At 47.6% G+C, this 17,043-nt stretch overlaps 1 protein-coding gene across 1 annotated transcript in view; it reads right to left on the minus strand.

Annotated features, from left to right (window-relative positions):
- Positions 1-446: 446 nt before the first annotated feature.
- LOC140428208 (uncharacterized) overlaps positions 447-17,043 on the minus strand; it is a 29,672-nt gene continuing 13,075 nt past the window's right edge. The window contains exon 2 of the mRNA XM_072514403.1: positions 447-6,590. Within this exon, the coding sequence (XP_072370504.1) occupies positions 4,462-6,573 (2,112 nt within the window). The 5' untranslated portion in view covers positions 6,574-6,590 and the 3' untranslated portion in view covers positions 447-4,461. The remainder of the gene's footprint in view (positions 6,591-17,043) is intronic.

Raw genomic sequence — 17,043 nt, forward strand, 5'->3', positions numbered from 1 at the left:
ACATCCTTCCACACTATCGACAACACCACCGACTTTAGTATCGTCTGCAAATTTACTCACCCACCCTTCTGCGCCTTCCTCTAGGTCATTGATAAAAATGACAAACAGCAACGGCCCCAGAACAGATCCTTGTGGTACTCCACTTGTGACTGTACTCCATTCTGAACATTTCCCATCAACCACCACCCTCTGTCTTCTTTCAACTAGCCAATTTCTGATCCACTTGATCGGTTGGGCGGTTGGGGAGGGTTTAAACTAATATGGCAAGGGGTGGGAACCAACGTAATGATTCATTGAATTTACAGAGCAGAAGGAGGCCATTCAGCCCATCGCGTCTGCACCGGCTCTTGGAAAGAGCACCCTACCCAAGGTCAACACCGCCACCCTATCCCCATAACCCAGTAACCCCACCCAACACTAAGGGCAATTTTGGACACTAAGGGCAATTTATCATGGCCAATCCACCTAACCTGCACATCTTTGGACTGCGGGAGGAAACCGGAGCACCCGGAGGAAACCCACGCACACACGGGGAGGATGTGCAGACTCCGCACAGACAGTGACCCAAGCCAGAATCGAACCTGGGACCCTGGAGCTGTGAAGCAATTGTGCTATCCACAAGGCTACCGTGCTGCCCCATACAGGGGATTCCCCTGTGACCCCAGGATTCAGAGCAGGGGGAATCAAGAACAAGAGAAAAAGACAGCAAGGAAAATAAGAAAAGTGATAGGTAGAGAAAGCAAGGGCCTGTATCGGATAGCGACAAAGTAACACACATCGTCTGGACAGGACAAGGAACATTAAAAAGACTAGCCTTAAGGTTTTATACCTGAATGCACAGTGCATTCAAAATAAAATGGATGAATTTTTTGCCCAGTTGGATGTAAAGAGGTATGATATAGTTGGGATTATGGAGATATGACTCCAGGGTGACCAAGGATGGGAATTAAACAATGAGGGCTATTCAGTTTTTAGGAAGGACAGACAGAAAGCAAAAGATGGTGGAGATCTATTGTTGATTAACAAAGATATTAATACAGTATTGAGGAAAGGTATTAGCACAGATGATCTGAAATCTGTATGGGTCGAGTTAAGAAACACCATAGGGCAAAAAAAACATTCTGAGGGGTGGTATACAGACCACCAAACTGCAGTGGTAATGTTGGGAATAGCATTACGCAGGAAATCAGAGATGCACGCGATAAAGGAACATTGGTGATTAAGGATGACTTTAATCTGCATACAGATTGGGTGAGTCAGATTAGTCACAGTACAATAGAGGAGGAATTTCTGCAGTGTATACGGGATGATTTTCTGGACAATTCGTTGAAGAATCAACAAGGGAACAGGCTATCTTGGACTGGGTGTTGTGCAATGAGAAAGGAATCTCGTTGTGAGAGAGCCCTTGGGGATGAGTGACCATAGAACAAAGAACAAAGAAAAATTACAGCACAGGAACAGGCCCTTTGGCCCTCCAAGCCTGCGCCGATCCAGATCGTCTATCTAAAACTGTCGCCTATTTTCTAAGGATCTGCATCCCTCAGGTCCCTGCCCATTCATGTATCTGTCTAGCCTATTGTGCCCGCCTCTACCACCTCCGCCGGCAATGCGTTCCAGGCACCCACCACCCTCTGCGTAAAGAACTTTCCACGCATATCTCCCTTAAACTTTTCCCCTCTCACCTTGAACTCGTGACCCCTAGTAATTGAGTCCCCCACTCTGGGAAAAAGCTTGTTGCTATCCACCCTGTCTATACCTCCCATGATTTTGTAGACCTCAATGAGGTCCCCCCTCAACCTCCGTCTTTCTAATGAAAATAATCCTAATCTACTCAACCTCTCTTCATAACTAGCGCCCTCCATACCAGGCAACATCCTGATGAACCTCCTCTGCACCTTCTCCAAAGCATCCACATCCTTTTGGTAATGTGGCGACCAGAACTGTACGCAGTATTCCAAATGTGGCCGAACCAAAGTCTTATACAACTGTAACATGACCTGCCAACTCTTGTACTCAATACCCCTTCCGATGAAGGAAAGCATGCCATATGCCTTCTTGACCACTCTATCGACCTGCGCAGCCACCTTCAGGGTACAATGGACCTGAACACCCAGATCTCTCTGTACATTAATTTTCCCCAGCGCTTTTTAATTAAATATAAATCATATTTATCATAATATGATAGAATTCTTTATCAAGGTGAATAGTGAGGTAGTTGATTCTGAGACCAAGGTCCTGAACCTCAATAAAGGTAACTATAATGGTATGAGGCATGAGCTGTCTATGACAGATTGGGAAACATTACTGAAAGGAAGGACAGTGGACAGGCAATGGCAGGCATTCAAGGAATGAATGGGTGAACTCCCAAAGTTGTTTATTTCTATTTGGCGCAAGAGTTATAGAGGAACTGTGTGAAAACCATGGCTTACAAGGGAAATTAGAGATGGTATTAGATTCAAAGAAGAGGCATAAAAATTAGCAAGAAAAAGCAATACACCCGAGGATTGGGAACAGTTTAAAATTCAGCAAAGGCGTACAAAGGAATTGATTAGGAAGGGGAAAATACAATATGAAAGTAAGCTAGCAGGAACATAAAAATTGACTGTTAAATTTTCTATAAATATGTAAAGGGAAAAAGATAGATTAAAAACGAATATAGGCTCCTTACAGACAGAAACAAGGGAATTCATAACGGGGAACAAAGAAATGGCTGAGGAATTAAATTCATACTTTGCTTCTGTCGTCACAAAGGAAGGGCATGAATAATGCACCGGACGTTCTGAGAAAAACAAGCTTCAATGAGGTTTAGTTAGACTTTTACAAGGCTTTTGACAAGGTCTCACATATGTAAAGTTAAAGTGCATGGGATTGTGTGCAGTGTCTTGAGATGGATAGAAAGCTGGTTAGCACACAGGAAGTAAAATGTTGGAATAAATAGGTCTTATGCTGATTGACAGGCAGTGTCTAGTGGGGTACCACGGGGATCAATGCTAGGACCCCCAACTGTTCACATTATATAAGAATGATTTGGACAAAGGAACTAAATGTATTATCTCCAAATTTGCAGGTGACTCAAAGTTGTGTGGGAGGGTGAGCTGTGAGGAGGATGCAGAGATGCTTCAGCGGAATTTGGACAGGATGAGTGAGTGGGCACATGCACGGCAGGTGCAGTATAATGTGGATAACTATGAGGTTATCTGCTTTGGTAGCAAAAATAGGAAGGCAGATTATTATTTGAATGGGTGTAAATTGAGAGAGGTGGATACTCAGCGAGACCTTGATATCCTCATACACCAGTCGCTGAAAGTAAGCGCACAGGTACAGCAGGCAGTAAAGAAGGCAAATGGTATGTTGGCCTTCATAGTGAGATGTTTTGAGTATAAGAATAGGGATTTTTACTGAAATTGTACAGGGCATTGGTGAGGCCACACCTGGAGTATTGTGTGCCGTTTTGGTGTCCTTATCTGAGGAAGGATGTTCTTGCTATGGAGGGAGTGCAGCGAAGGTTTACCAGGCTGATTCCTGGGATAGCGGGAATACCATATGAGGAGAGACTAAATTGGTTAGGATTATATTCATTGGAGTTTAGAAGAGTGAGAGGGGATCAGATTGAAACTATTCAGAAATAATGTTTCTGATGGTGGGTGAGTCCAGAACTTGGTGTCTTAGTTTGAGGATAAGGGATAAACCTTTTAGGACTGGGCAGCACAGTAGCACAGTTGCTTCACAGTGCCAGGGTCCCAGGTTCAATTCCCGGCTTGGGTCACTGTTTGTGCGGAGTCTGCACGTTCTCCCCGTATCTGCGTGGGTTTCCTCCGGGTGCTCCGGTTTCCTCCCACAAGTCCTGAAAGATGTGCTGTTAGGTGAGTTAGACATTCTGAATTCTCCCTCCGTGTACCCGAACAGGCGCCGGAATGTGGCGACTCGGGGCTTTTCACAGTAACTTCATTACAGTGTTAATGTAAGCCTACTTGTGACAATAAAGATTATTATAAATAAAAGGAGAAATTTCTTCACCCATAGAGTGGTGAATCTGTGGAATAATTTCAAGAAGGAATTAGATATAGCTCTTGGGGATATGGGGGGAAGGCAGGATCAGGGTATTGAACGTGATGATCACCCATGATCATAATGAATGGTGAAATAGGCTCAAAGGGCCGAATGGACTCCTCCTGCTTCTATTTTCTGTTTTCTATGTATGTTCCCATGTAGGACCAATGGAGTGCTGCAGTGGGAACCTTAGTATTCCTGGATGGTTGAATTGATTTTTTGTGTTCAACCTGATTACTTGAGCTCATTTATCAGCAGATATTTGCTCATCACTTTCTAAAAATAACTTTTGGCAGCATGAATTTAATTTCTGAATTATAATCTCACATGAGACTCCGAATGGATTGCAATGATCTTATCTTCAGCAAGGGGTGGAATTGGGGGCGGGGGTGGGGGTAGAATATCTCAGTCTTAGACATACTGATCATTATCCTCTTCCGACATTTCCACAATTGCAGCTTGTGTGCTTTCTGCAACAATATCTTGAAGTGCTTTGATTTCCTCTGGTGTGGCTGGTGGTAGCAAGGCTCTCACACTGTCATTAATGCTGTCAATTCTCTCCTGTGTGTGCTTTTGATAATCCTCCTTGTTCTTTTTAACAAGATCCTCAATGGCTTTCGAAGCTTCTCTGCAGTCTGTTCCAAACTTCTTATGTTCAGCTTTAAATTTAACTTCATCTCTCTTTGGATCGAGTCCCATCAGTTTCCCCAAACTATTGACACGACCCATCAGATGTTGGGTGGAGACCTCAACATAAGTTTCAGAAATCATGTGTACAAGACTTGCAATATTGGTGGCTTGAGAGACCTGTGTGTACAGCAGGTCTTGTAGGAACTTGTCATGTGAATAGCTGGAAATTTCCAAAGCCTGTTCACTGCATTTAATGAATTTGTTAAGTGATTTCCCCAGGCAGCTCCCAATCAGGTTGGACATCATGGTGAAGAAGAGGACCATCTTACCCCATTGTTCTTTCACACGACCTAATGCCTCCAATCCTTTTAGGAGCATCTCCACAGTTTTATCAAAATCAATTTCCTTTGCCTTACACTTTCTCAGTGTTTCCAGTACCTCTTCAAGCTCTTTATTGGTCTCCTTCATGTTTTCAAAGCTTTTCTCATACATTTGCTGTGAAGCTCGAAGCTGTGCTGAGGATTGTTCCACCTTGAATCTGGCATTGCTTGTGGCCATTCCCAAACCACTCTCACCCTCTCCTGACTGCGCTTCAGCCATGTGTGGTGGAGTAGCAGTTACACCCATGGATCCAGTCAATGCCTTGCTGTGAGAAGCAAATTGAATTGATTTGGTCTGAACCTTTTTGATCTCTGCAGCTAGATTTTCCATTGTTTTTGCATCAACTTGCTGCGGTTTTGCCAACATTTCCAGTTCCTCACATATTTCAATCCCTGCTTTGCAGATCTCAAGGACAGCATCCTTCTCCTTGCAATCGCCTCCATTCCCAGCTTCTTTTTGAAATTGCTCCAAATTCTCTTCACAAAGTTGTGTGTGTGAACGTCTCTCCTTCTCATTCCTTACTTTCTTCATGTCAATTTTGCCATCCTCAGTCAGGAAATACAGTAGCAATGATATTAAAAATTGCAGAGTATCTGATTTGAATATGATATTGTTGAGAGATCCTTCAGTATATTTGGAGTTGGATGTCATACTGGAGAAATGTTTAATAGCAGTGTTACTAACACTCGCAGCTGAGTTGATCAGTGTTTTTACAACTCCTCCACAAAGAAACATTTTGAAACCATCGGCTATAGTTTCTGCTATACCCATTGCAACAGCATTCCAGCCAACAGGTACAGAATCCATTGCAGTTTTATAATCCTCCTGTGCTTTCTTCATCTGTTCTTCCAAATCTTTCTGATATTCTTCAGCCTTTGCTTTTGCCTCTTTTGCTGCTTTTTCCTTCATTTCAGTTAATTCTTTTGTGATTTTTATTTGATGTAGTTTTTCCTCATATACTCCTTTCGAACTTGTGCACGCCTCCAGTAATTCATCGATCAGACGGATGACCAAGTCGAACTTCTTCTCCACACCTTCTGCCAGTTTCAGGCATTTATCTGCAGACGATTTGATGTTTTCCAATGGGATTGGGAGGTATCTTTTTGTGATTTCAGGATCATCCTGCATGATAAACTTCACGGCATCTTTCATGTCACCTGGAACTGTCAAACTGTGAAGCCGGATTTGATCCATATTCTTGTGAGCTTCCTGAAAAGCCTCCCAGCCCTGATTGCTTACTTGAACCAAAGAGGCACGGAAAGATTTGCGATATTTCATGTACTTAAACCCGCCCATAGGTACATGCTTGTCTATTTCAAAGTCCTCTCCAGCAGAAATGCAAATAATTTCCCCTAAAATGGCTACAGAAAGTGGGCCAGGCATCAAGAACTGTTCCCAGTTACTGTACGGCTTTAAGAGTAATTCAGTGTCCTTCCTAACATCAGAGGCTTTAGTGATGGCCTTGAAGGCATTCTGAACAGGATTTACAGCTTGAGGTCCCTCGCCTTCCATGTTGATCAACCTTTCTCCTGCAAAGGAAATGGTTGTAGTAAATGTACAGATTATTTGTCCCTGAATATTAAAGATGCAATTGTGTGAGAATCTGAAAATTTGGCAAAATCTCAGATGCCAGTAATTCATGGATTCCTGATATGGACCATATGTGTAACACAACCTCCTGCAAGCTCGAGAGTCACAGAATCAACTTTAATATTTAATTTCGCTTGAATATATTGTCTGCAATGATTAAAGGAAATTGTGAAAAAGGAGTATTCACACAAAGACCTTTGACTCGTGCCTTTGTACCTTGATCAAACTCCTGGCAACCTATGGGCATTTCAAACTTAGTTTGGCCTTGGTTTTAGTATTTATTCTGCAAGGTTTCTTGCTGAAAAAGGGAACAGGAGGAACCCCTTGAACCTGTTGCTGCATAATTAAGATAATGGTGGACCTGCACCAGACAGGGAGCAAAGATTTTATGGTGAAACAGTTGAGGAACAGTGGAGAACCTTCCACGTGATTTTTCACAGTGCTCAGCAAAGGTTTATACCAACAAAAAGGAAGGACGGTAGAAGGAGGGAAAATCGACCGTGGATATCGAAGGAAATAAGGGAGAGTATCAAATTGAAGGAAAAAGCATACAAAGTGGCAAAGGTTAGTGGGAGACTAGAGGACTGGGAAATCTTTAGGGGGCAACAGAAAGCTACTAAAAAAGCTATAAAGAAGAGTAAGATAGATTATGAGAGTAAACTTGCTCAGAATATAAAAACAGATAGTAAAAGTTTCTACAAATACATAAAACAAAAAAGAGTGGCTAAGGTAAATATTGGTCCTTTAGAGGATGAGAACGGAGATTTAATACTGGGAGATGAGGAAATGGCTGAGGAACTGAACAGGTTTTTTGGGTCGGTCTTCACAGTGGAAGACACAAATAACATGCCAGTGACTGATGGAAATGAGGCTATGACAGGTGAGGACCTTGAGAGGATTGTTATCACTAAGGAGGGAGTGATGGGCAAGCTAATAGGGCTAAAGGTAGACAAGTCTCCTGGACCTGATGGAATGAATCCCAGAGGGTTAAAAAAGATGGCTAGGGAAATTGCAAATGCACTAGTGATAATTTACCAAAATTCACTAGACTCTGGGGTGGTCCCAGCGGATTAGAAATTAGCAAACGTGACACCACTGTTTAAAAAAGGAGGTAGGCAGAAAGCGGGTAATTATAAGCCAGTGAGCTTAACTTCGGTAGTAGGAAAGATGCTGGAATCTATCATCAAGGAAGAAATAGCGAGGCATCTGGATGGAAATTGTCCGATTAGGCAGACGCAGCATAGGTTCATAAACAGCAGGTCGTGCCTCACTAATTTAGTGGAATTTTTTGAGGGCATTACCAGTGCGGTTGATAACGGGGGCCAATGGATGTGGTAAATCTGGATTTCCAGAAAGCTTTTGACAAGGTGCCACACAAAAGGTTGCTGCATAAGATAAAGATGTATGGCATTAAGGGTAAAGTAGTAGCATGGATAGAGGATTGGTTAATTAATAGAAAGCAAAGAGTGGGGATTAATGGGTGTTTCTCTGGTTAGCAATCAGCAGCTAGTGGTGTCTGTCCCTCAGGGATCAGTGTTGGGCCCACAATTGTTTACAATTTACAGAGATGATTTGGAGTTGGGGACCAAGTGCAATGTGTCCAAGTTTGCAGAAGACACTAAGATGAGTGGTAAAGCAAAAAGTGCAGAGGATACCAGAAGTCTGCAGAGGGATTTGGATAGGTTAAGTGAATGGGCTAGGGTCTGGCAGATGGAATACAATGTTGACAAATGTGAGGTTATCCATTTTGGTAGGAATAACAGCAAAAGGGATTATTATTTAAATTATAAAATATTAAAACATGCTGCTGTGCAGAGAGACCTGGGTGTGCTAGTGCATGAGTCACAAAAAGTTGGTTTACAGGTGCAACAGGTGATTAAGAAGGCAAATGGAGTTTTGTCCTTCATTGCTCGAGGATGGAGTTTCAGACTAGGGAGGTTATGCTGCAATTGTATAAGGTGTTAGTGAGGCCACATCTGGAGTATTGTATTTTCAGGGGGCTGGTTTAGCACACTGGGCTAAATAGCTGTCTTTTAAAGCAGACCAAGGCAGGCCAGCAGCACGGTTCAATTTCCATACCAGCCTCCCTGAACAGGCGCCGGAATGTGGCGACTAGGGGCTTTTCACAGCAACTTCATTTGAAGCCTACTTGTGACAATAAGCGATTTTCATTTCATTTTTCATTTCAGTTTTGCTCTCCTTACCTGAGAAAGGACGTACTGGAGCTGGAGGGTGTGCAGAGGAGATTCACTAGGTTAATCCCAGAGCTGAAGGGGTTGGATTACGAGGAGAGGTTGAGTAGACTGGGACTGTACTCGTTGGAATTTAGAAGGATGCAGGGGGATCTTATAGAAACATATAAGATTATGAAAGGAATAGATAGGATAGATGCGGGCAGGTTGTTTCCACTGGCGGGTGAAAGCAGAACTAGGGGGCATAGCCTCAAAATAAGGGAAAGTAGATTAAGGACTGAGTTTAGGAGGAACTTCTTCACCCAAAGGGTTGTGAATCTATGGAATTCCTTGCCCAGCGAAGCAGTTGAGGCTCTTTTACTAAATGTTTTTAAGATAAAGATAGATAGTTATTGAAGAATAATGGGATTAAGGGTTATGGTGTTCGGGCCGGAAAGTGGAGCTGAGTCCACAAAAGATCAGCCATGATCTCATTGAATGGCGGAGCAGGCTCGAGGGGCCAGGTGGCCTACTCCTGCTCCTAGTTCTTATGTTCTTAATTCTATTCTTGTGTCTTGGTTTTTTAAGATCATAAGAAGATAAGAAACAGGAGCAGGGGGGCAGCACGGTGGCACAGTGGTTAGCACTGCTGCCTCACGGCACCGAGGTCCCAGGCTAGATCCGGCTCTGGGTCACAGTCCGTGTGGAGTTTGCACATACTCCCCGTGTTTGCGTGGGTTTCACCCCACAACCCAAAGATGTGTAGGGTACCCAACGAGAAAATGCTGGAAAATCTCAGCAGGTCTGGCAGCTTCTGTAGGGAGAGAAAAGAGCTAACGTTTTGAGGTCAAATGACCCTTTGTCAAAACTAAAGACAGAGAAAGTGGGAAATATTCATACTGTGGAGTGAGAATGAAAGATGAGTCATAGTCACAGAATCCCAGGGAAACAGGGTGCTAATAGCCACAGAAAGCAAGGAGAAAGAGTGCTAATGGCAGTCCCCAGAGAGAACAAAAGGTGTGAAAGGCCAAACTGCAGAGAAACTAACATCAGAGGGTAAACTGTGACCAATGAAGATATGGGGGAGGGGAAGGGGGATGCAAAGGGGAGAAAGGGTAAGGTAACGTGGATGAGATGGGAGGGGTAAATAGATATAAAGAAAGGCAAGAGAGAAATTAATAGAAATAGACAGTTATAATGAAATCGGATAAAAACAAATGGGTCGAGGTGGGGTAGAGCTGATCATCAGAAGTTGTTGAATTCGATGTTGAGGCCGGAAGGCTGTACTGTGCCTAACCGGAAGATGAGATGTTGTTCCCCCAGTTTGCGTTGAGCTTCACTGGAACATTGCAGCAGGCCAAGAACAGACATGTGGGCATGGGAGCAGGGTCTTGTGTTAAAATGGCAAGCAACGGGAAGGTCAGGGTCCTGAATGCGTACAGACCGAAGATGCTCAGCAAAGCGATCACCCAGTCTGCGTTTGGTCTCTCCGATATAGAGGAGACCACATTGGGAGCAGCGAATGCAATAGACCAGATTGGAAGAGGTGCAAGTGAAATGTAGCTTAATCTGGAATGAGTGTTTTGGGCCTGAGATGTTAAGCATGGAAGAGGTAAAGGGGCAGGTGGTACACCTTCTGCGATTGCATGGGAAGGTGCCATGGGTGATGGGAGAGGTGTTGGGTGTGGTGGAGGAGTGGACTAGATTGTCTCGGAGGGAACGGTCTCTGCGGAATGCTGACAGAGGGAGTGAAGGGAAGATGTGTTTGGTGGTGGCATTTCGCTGGAGTTGCCGAAAATGGCAGAGGATTATGCTTTGCATACGGAGTCTGGTGGGGTGAAATGTGAGAACGAGGGGGACTCTATCCTTGTTCAGGGAGGGAGGGGAGGGGGCGAGGGTAGTGACGCGGGAGATGGACCTCACGCTGTTGAGGGCCCTGTCAAATACTGTAGGTGGGAAATCACGGTTGGGGAAGAAGGAACACATTTTTGAAGCACCATTTTGAAAAGTGGCATCATCGGAACAAATGCGACAGAGGCAAAGGAGCTGAGAGAAAGGGATGGAGTCCTTTCAGGGTGTAGGGTGCGAAGCGCTGTAGTCCAGATAGCTGTGGGAGTCAGTGGGCTTCCAGTAAATATTAGTAGATAGTCTATTGCCGGGAATGGAGACAGAAAGATCAAGGAAGGGAAGTGAAGTAGATGTGCAGGGTATATGGATTGGCCACGGCAAAATGCCCCATAATTGGAAAACATGAATTGGGTACTCTAAATTTATTTTTAAAAAGGAATAGGAGCAGGAGTTAGGCCAGTTGAACCCTCGAGCCTGCTCTGCCATTCAACAAGATCATGGCGTATCTGATGGCCTTAACTTCACTTCTTTACATATCTCCCCATAATCCTTAACTCTGTGTCAATTAAAAAGCTAACTCAACCTTGAATATACTCAACATACCAGCCTCCACTCCCCATGTGAAAGAGGATTCCAGAGACAGACAACCTTCTCAGACAAGAAATTCCTCATCATCTGAAATGGAAAATCACTTATTTTGAAACTGTGTCCTCCAGTTCTAGATTCTTCTGTGAGGGAAAACATTCTCTCGACATCTACCCTGTCAAGCCCCCTCAGAATCATGTTTCAATTAGATCACCTCTCATTCTTCTGAACTCCAATGAGTATAAATGCAACCTGTACAGCCCTACGTCATTCGATAACCCCGCAAACCCAGCGGGGTTCAAATGAACATTCTCTGAACTTCATTGCAAATACACCCATCCTTAAGGAGACAAAAACTGGAGACAGTACTCTGGGTGTGGTCTCACTAATGTGCTGTACAGTTGTAGTTGTATTTTTATGCTCCATTCCCCTGGCAATAAAGGGCAACATTCCATTTGCCTTTCTATTTCTTTGATGTACCTGCATGATGCTACGTTTTTCCTGCATGTGAACTTTCAGACCACTCTGTACCTTAGCATTCTGCAATCCCTCTCTATTGAAATAATATTCTGTTTTTCTATGTTTCCTCCTAAAGTAGAAACGCTCATTATATCACAGAGGGGCTGGTTTAGCACAGGGCTAAATCGCTGGCTTTTAAAGCAGACCAAGGCAGGCCAGCAGCACGGTTCAATTACCGTACCAGCCTCCCCGAACAGGCGCCGGAATGTGGCAACTAGGGGCTTTTCACGGTAATTTCAGTAACGGCAGCACGGTAGCATTGTGGATAGCACAATTTCTTCACAGCTCCAGGGTCCCAGGTTTGATTCCGACTTGGGTCACTGTCTGTGCGGAGTCTGCACATCCTCTGCGTGGGTTTCCTCCGGGTGCTCCGGTTTCCTCCCACAGTCCAAAGATGTGCAGGTTAGGTGGATTGGCCATGGTAAATTGCCCTTAGTGTCCAAAATTGCCCTTAGTGTTCGGTGGGGTTACTGGGTTATGGGGATAGGGTGGAGGTGTTGAACTTGGGTATGGAGCTCTTTCCAAGAGCCGGTGCAGACTGGCTGGGCCGAATGGTCTCCTTCGGCACTGTAAATTCTATGAATTTGAAGCCTACTTGTGACAATATGCGATTTTCATTTTTTCATGCCCCACATACCCCATCTGCCAAATTTTTGCCCACTAACTTAACCTATCCCTGTTCCGCTGCAGGCTCTATCCTCCTCACAACTTGCTTTCCTACCTATTCACAAAGCCGAATGTAATGTTTTGTTTCTTAAAAGGAATAGGGTGGGATTTGAGTTAATTCACTCAGAGTAGGCCAGTTGTAGTAACATTTATCCTGAAATAAGATGCTGTAAAGCAGGGGGTTCCAGGAATATGGAAGACGGTCTCACAAGGGTATCCAAGAGAAATGGTGTCAGGGCAAATTCTTTCGTACGGTCTTCACCCCCACATATTTCCTTGACATAAACTATATAATGTTGCAATCTCCAGCATCCATAGTCAAGACCAAATGAAATGAAAAAAAAAATGAAAATCGATTATTGTCACAAGTAGGCTTCAAATGAAGTTACTGTGAAAAGCCCCTAGTCACCACATTCCGGCGCCTGTTCGGGGAGGCTGGTACGGGAATCGAACCGTGCTGCTGGCCTGCTTTAAAAGCCAGCAATTTAGCCCAGTGTGCTAAACCAGCCCCTTGAGATACAAGTCTCAAGCTACAGCACCAACAGAGAAAAACAGGATACTGGAAACTCACAGCAAGGTGCTCAACAAAGCAGTATATATTGAGGGAAATAAACTCAAGGAGTGACATGAAGGGTGATAGGGAGGCGATTGATTGGTGTGGATGACATTGGGCAGGTTTTTCCACCCACCCCTCCCTCTGTGGCATGTTTTCTGGTGCCGGAGGCAGCTTGCCATTGGCCAAAAGTGGGATCTTCCAGTCTCCCTGATGTCTATGACATTTTGCGTGGTTCTCGCCCTCTACCACCAGGGAACCCTCTGTGGGGGGGGGGGGGGGGGGTCACCATCAAGGGGACCATAGATCCGGCCCGTGGGATGGGCCAGAAAATTCAGCCCCAAGTCTTATATTTTACTTAAATTAACCTCCCAAATATAATAAAGTGATATCAGCATAAGGGAAGCGGCTGATTGGTTTCTCGCTGCTGTTTGTTTATTTGCCGAAAAATACTTCATTGTAAAATACTTCATTGTAAAATACTTCATTGTAAAATACTTCATTGACAAATAAATAGAGGCATCTCCATTCCATTTGATACACATCCTAGTTCATCGAATCTTAGAATCCCTGCAGTGCAGAAGGAGGCCATTCAGCCCATCAAATCTGCACTGACCATCCACTTCAATGCCTCCCCCCCACCCCCCTGCATTATCCCCATATCCCTTTACTCCATTGGTATTTGGGTATCTTTCTTTTCACATACTGGGCTTGGTTTTCCAGCTCCGTTCGTCAATGGGATCTTTGGTCATGCCAAAACCAGTCCCTGATGGCGGGTTCCCCAGAACGGGACAAAGGAGCCACGCAGAAACACATCGACTGAAAGGTCCTGCGAGCGGCCAGTGGCTCACCATTTCAAAGAACAAAGAACAATACAGCACAGGAACAGGCCCTCCTCCAAGCCTCGGTGTCATGAAACTACCCTTGGCCAAAACCCTCAGCACTTCCTTGTGAAAGAACAAAGAACAATACACCGTGGAAAACCCAGCAGATGACTAGGCTTCCACAGCTGTAGATTCCCTAGATTCCCTCACCAGGGAAAACATCTCAGCTGAACCTGCCGTGTAACTTTTTTGTTGGTTTCAATGAGATCACCTCTCATTATTCAAAACTGTACAGAATATAGGCTCAGTTTCTCCAATCTACCTTCATCGGACAGTCCCACCATCCCGGGAGTCAGTAAACCTTTGTATTACTGCCTCGATGGCAATAATATCATCCCTAAGGTAAGGAGACCAGAACTGCACACAGTGGGCGAGATTCTCCGACCCCCCACCGGGTCGGAGAATCGCCGTGGGCCGTCGTGAATTCCGCCCCCGCCGCCCGCCGAATTCTCCGAAGGAAGAAAAGTCGGAGGGGCGTCAATCGCGCCGCACACCTCGGAGAATGGCACGGGTGGGCGCAAGGCAATGGATTTTGGGGCTGCCGATATTCTCCCGTCCGGATGGGCCGAAATCAAAACACCTTTAAATCAACCTGTGCTCCAGGTTCACGCCGACCAGCGTGGAGGTGGGTGACGGCCTGGGGGGTTGGCCGCTGGAGAGGCGATGGCGTGGCCGCAGTCTGAATGTGTGGGGGAGAGGTGTGTGTAAGGTTGTGTGTGTGTGTGTGTGTGTGCGGCGGGGGGGGGGGGGGGGGGGGGTGGTTAGAGTGGACTGGGCTCCGGGGGACTGCCGGGAGGGGGGTTGAGTGCCGGGGAGGAGGATGGGGGGGCCCGTGCCGGGGAGGGGGACGGGGGGGTGTCCGTGCCGGGGAGGGGGATGAGGGGCGGGGGTCCGTGCCGGGGAGGGGGACGGGGTCTGTGCCGGGGAGGGGGATGGGGTCCGTGCCGGTGAGCGGACGGGGTCCGTGCCGGGGAGGGGGATGGGGGGACGGGGTCCGTGCCGGGGAGGGGGACGGGGTCCGTGCCGGGGAGGGGGGTGGGGGGACGGGGTCCGTGCCGGGGAGGGGGACGGGGTCCGTGCCGGGGAGGGGGATGGGGGGACGGGGTCCGTGCCGGGGAGGGGGATGGGGTCCGTGCCGGGGAGGGGGATGGGGGGACGGGGTCCGTGCCGGGGAGGGGGACGGGGTCCGTGCCGGGGAGGGGGATGGTGTCCGTGCCGGGGAGGGGGACGGGGTCCGTGCCGGGGAGGGGGATGGGGGGACGGGGTCCGTGCCGGGGAGGGGGACGGGGTCCGTGCCGGGGAGGGGGATGGGGTCCGTGCCGGGGAGGGGGACGGGGTCCGTGCCGGGGAGGGGGATGGGGGGACGGGGTCCGTGCCGGGGAGGGGGATGGGGTCCGTGCCGGGGAGGGGGATGGGGGGACGGGGTCCGTGCCGGGGAGGGGGACGGGGTCCGTGCCGGGGAGGGGGACGGTGTCCGTGCCGGGGAGGGGGACGGGGTCCGTGCCGGGGAGGGGGATGGGGGGACGGGGTCCGTGCCGGGGAGGGGGACGGGGTCCGTGCCGGGGAGGGGGATGGGGGGGACGGGGTCCGGGCCGGGAGGGGGACGGGGTCCGGGCCGGGAGGGGGACGGCGTCCGTGCCAGGGAGGGGGGTGGGGGGACGGAGTCCATGCCGGGGAGGGGGACGGGGTCCGTGCCGGGGAGGGGGACGGGGTCCGTGCCGGGGAGGGGGACGGGGTCCGTGCCGGGGAGGGGGATGGGGGGACGGGGTCCGGGCCGGGAGGGGGACGGGGTCCGTGCCGGGGAGGGGGGTGGGGGGACGGAGTCTGTGCCGGGGAGGGGGACGGGGTCCGTGCCGGGGATGGGGATGGGGGGACGGGGTCCGTGCCAGGGAGGGGGACGGGGTCCGTGCCGGGGAGGGGGGTGGGGGGACGGAGTCCGTGCCGGGGAGGGGGACGGGGTCCGTGCCGGGGATGGGGATGGGGGGACGGGGTCCGTGCCAGGGAGGGGGACAGGGTCCGTGCCGGGGAGGGGGACGGGGTCCATGCCGGGGAGGGGGACGGCGTCCGTGCCGGGGGGGGGGGTCCGTGCCGGGGGGGGGGACGGGGTCCGTGCCGGGGAGGGACGTGGGTGGGGGGGGGGCAAGTGAGTTGGTCCACCTGGCCAGATGCCAGCCTGGGGGTTGTCTTTGGGGGTTGTATTTGAATTGATGGTTGCTAAGATGTCCAGTGTATGTTTTAAAAAGTCATAGAAGGTCACTGAGTTCATAGAATAAACATTGTTTTGCTTTAAAGAATACTTTTAGGTTTTTGCTGCACCACACCTGTAGAGTGGTCCATTTGCTCCCCAAAACACAATCTAGTAAAAGCCGTGGGTCACCTGATCTCCATGATATACTTTGGAGTTCTCTAAACCCTGGCCCATAACAAATTGGGGGCTTGTCTGGGATAAAAGTCTATCTATTGGGTTGGCTTTGCAAACATAAAGATGGTGAGGGGTGAGCATATTGTGGTAGCTTTTCAGGTGTGGTATTTCAGTTGAAGTGGGGAGTGTGTTGTGGACAATGGTTTTTTCAGAGGCTCAGAAATTTTTGTGGGAGGAGATGGTCATAGACATACGGACAGAGACTAAAAGCAGACTGTTAGATTTGGCAAACACATTGCATTTAACACTGCCAAGGCACGAAAAGATGAGCTACTTACAGCGGTAGCTGAGCTTTTACAATTGCCTGAGATACAGTCTGACGCATTAGAAATGGCAAAACCTCAGTTACAAAGCAAGCAACTTGAACATGGAAAATAATTAAAACAGCTTGAATACGAAGAGAGAGAAAAAAATAATAAAAGCCCGAGCAGAACAAAAAGATAGAGAAAGGGAAATACAGATCAGGGAAAAAGAAAAAAAGAGAGAGAAAGAGATAGAGAGGAAAAGGAAAAGGAGAGAGACGAAAGGAGAAAAGAAAGAATGGCCCTAGCAGAACAAAAAGAAAGAAAGGGAAATACAGATCAGGAAAAAGAAAGAGCGAGAGAGAGAGGACAGGGAAAGAGAGAGAGAGTTTGAACTTCGGAAAATGGCCATGAAACATGACAGTCAGTTAAGATTGGGGGATGGAAAGAAAAATGTACAGTTGGAGGATAGTGATCAGGATGAAGCGAAAGAACTTCATTG

The sequence above is a fragment of the Scyliorhinus torazame genome, chromosome 1, assembly GCF_047496885.1.
Source record: "Scyliorhinus torazame isolate Kashiwa2021f chromosome 1, sScyTor2.1, whole genome shotgun sequence".
Classification (NCBI taxonomy): Eukaryota; Metazoa; Chordata; class Chondrichthyes; order Carcharhiniformes; family Scyliorhinidae; genus Scyliorhinus; species Scyliorhinus torazame.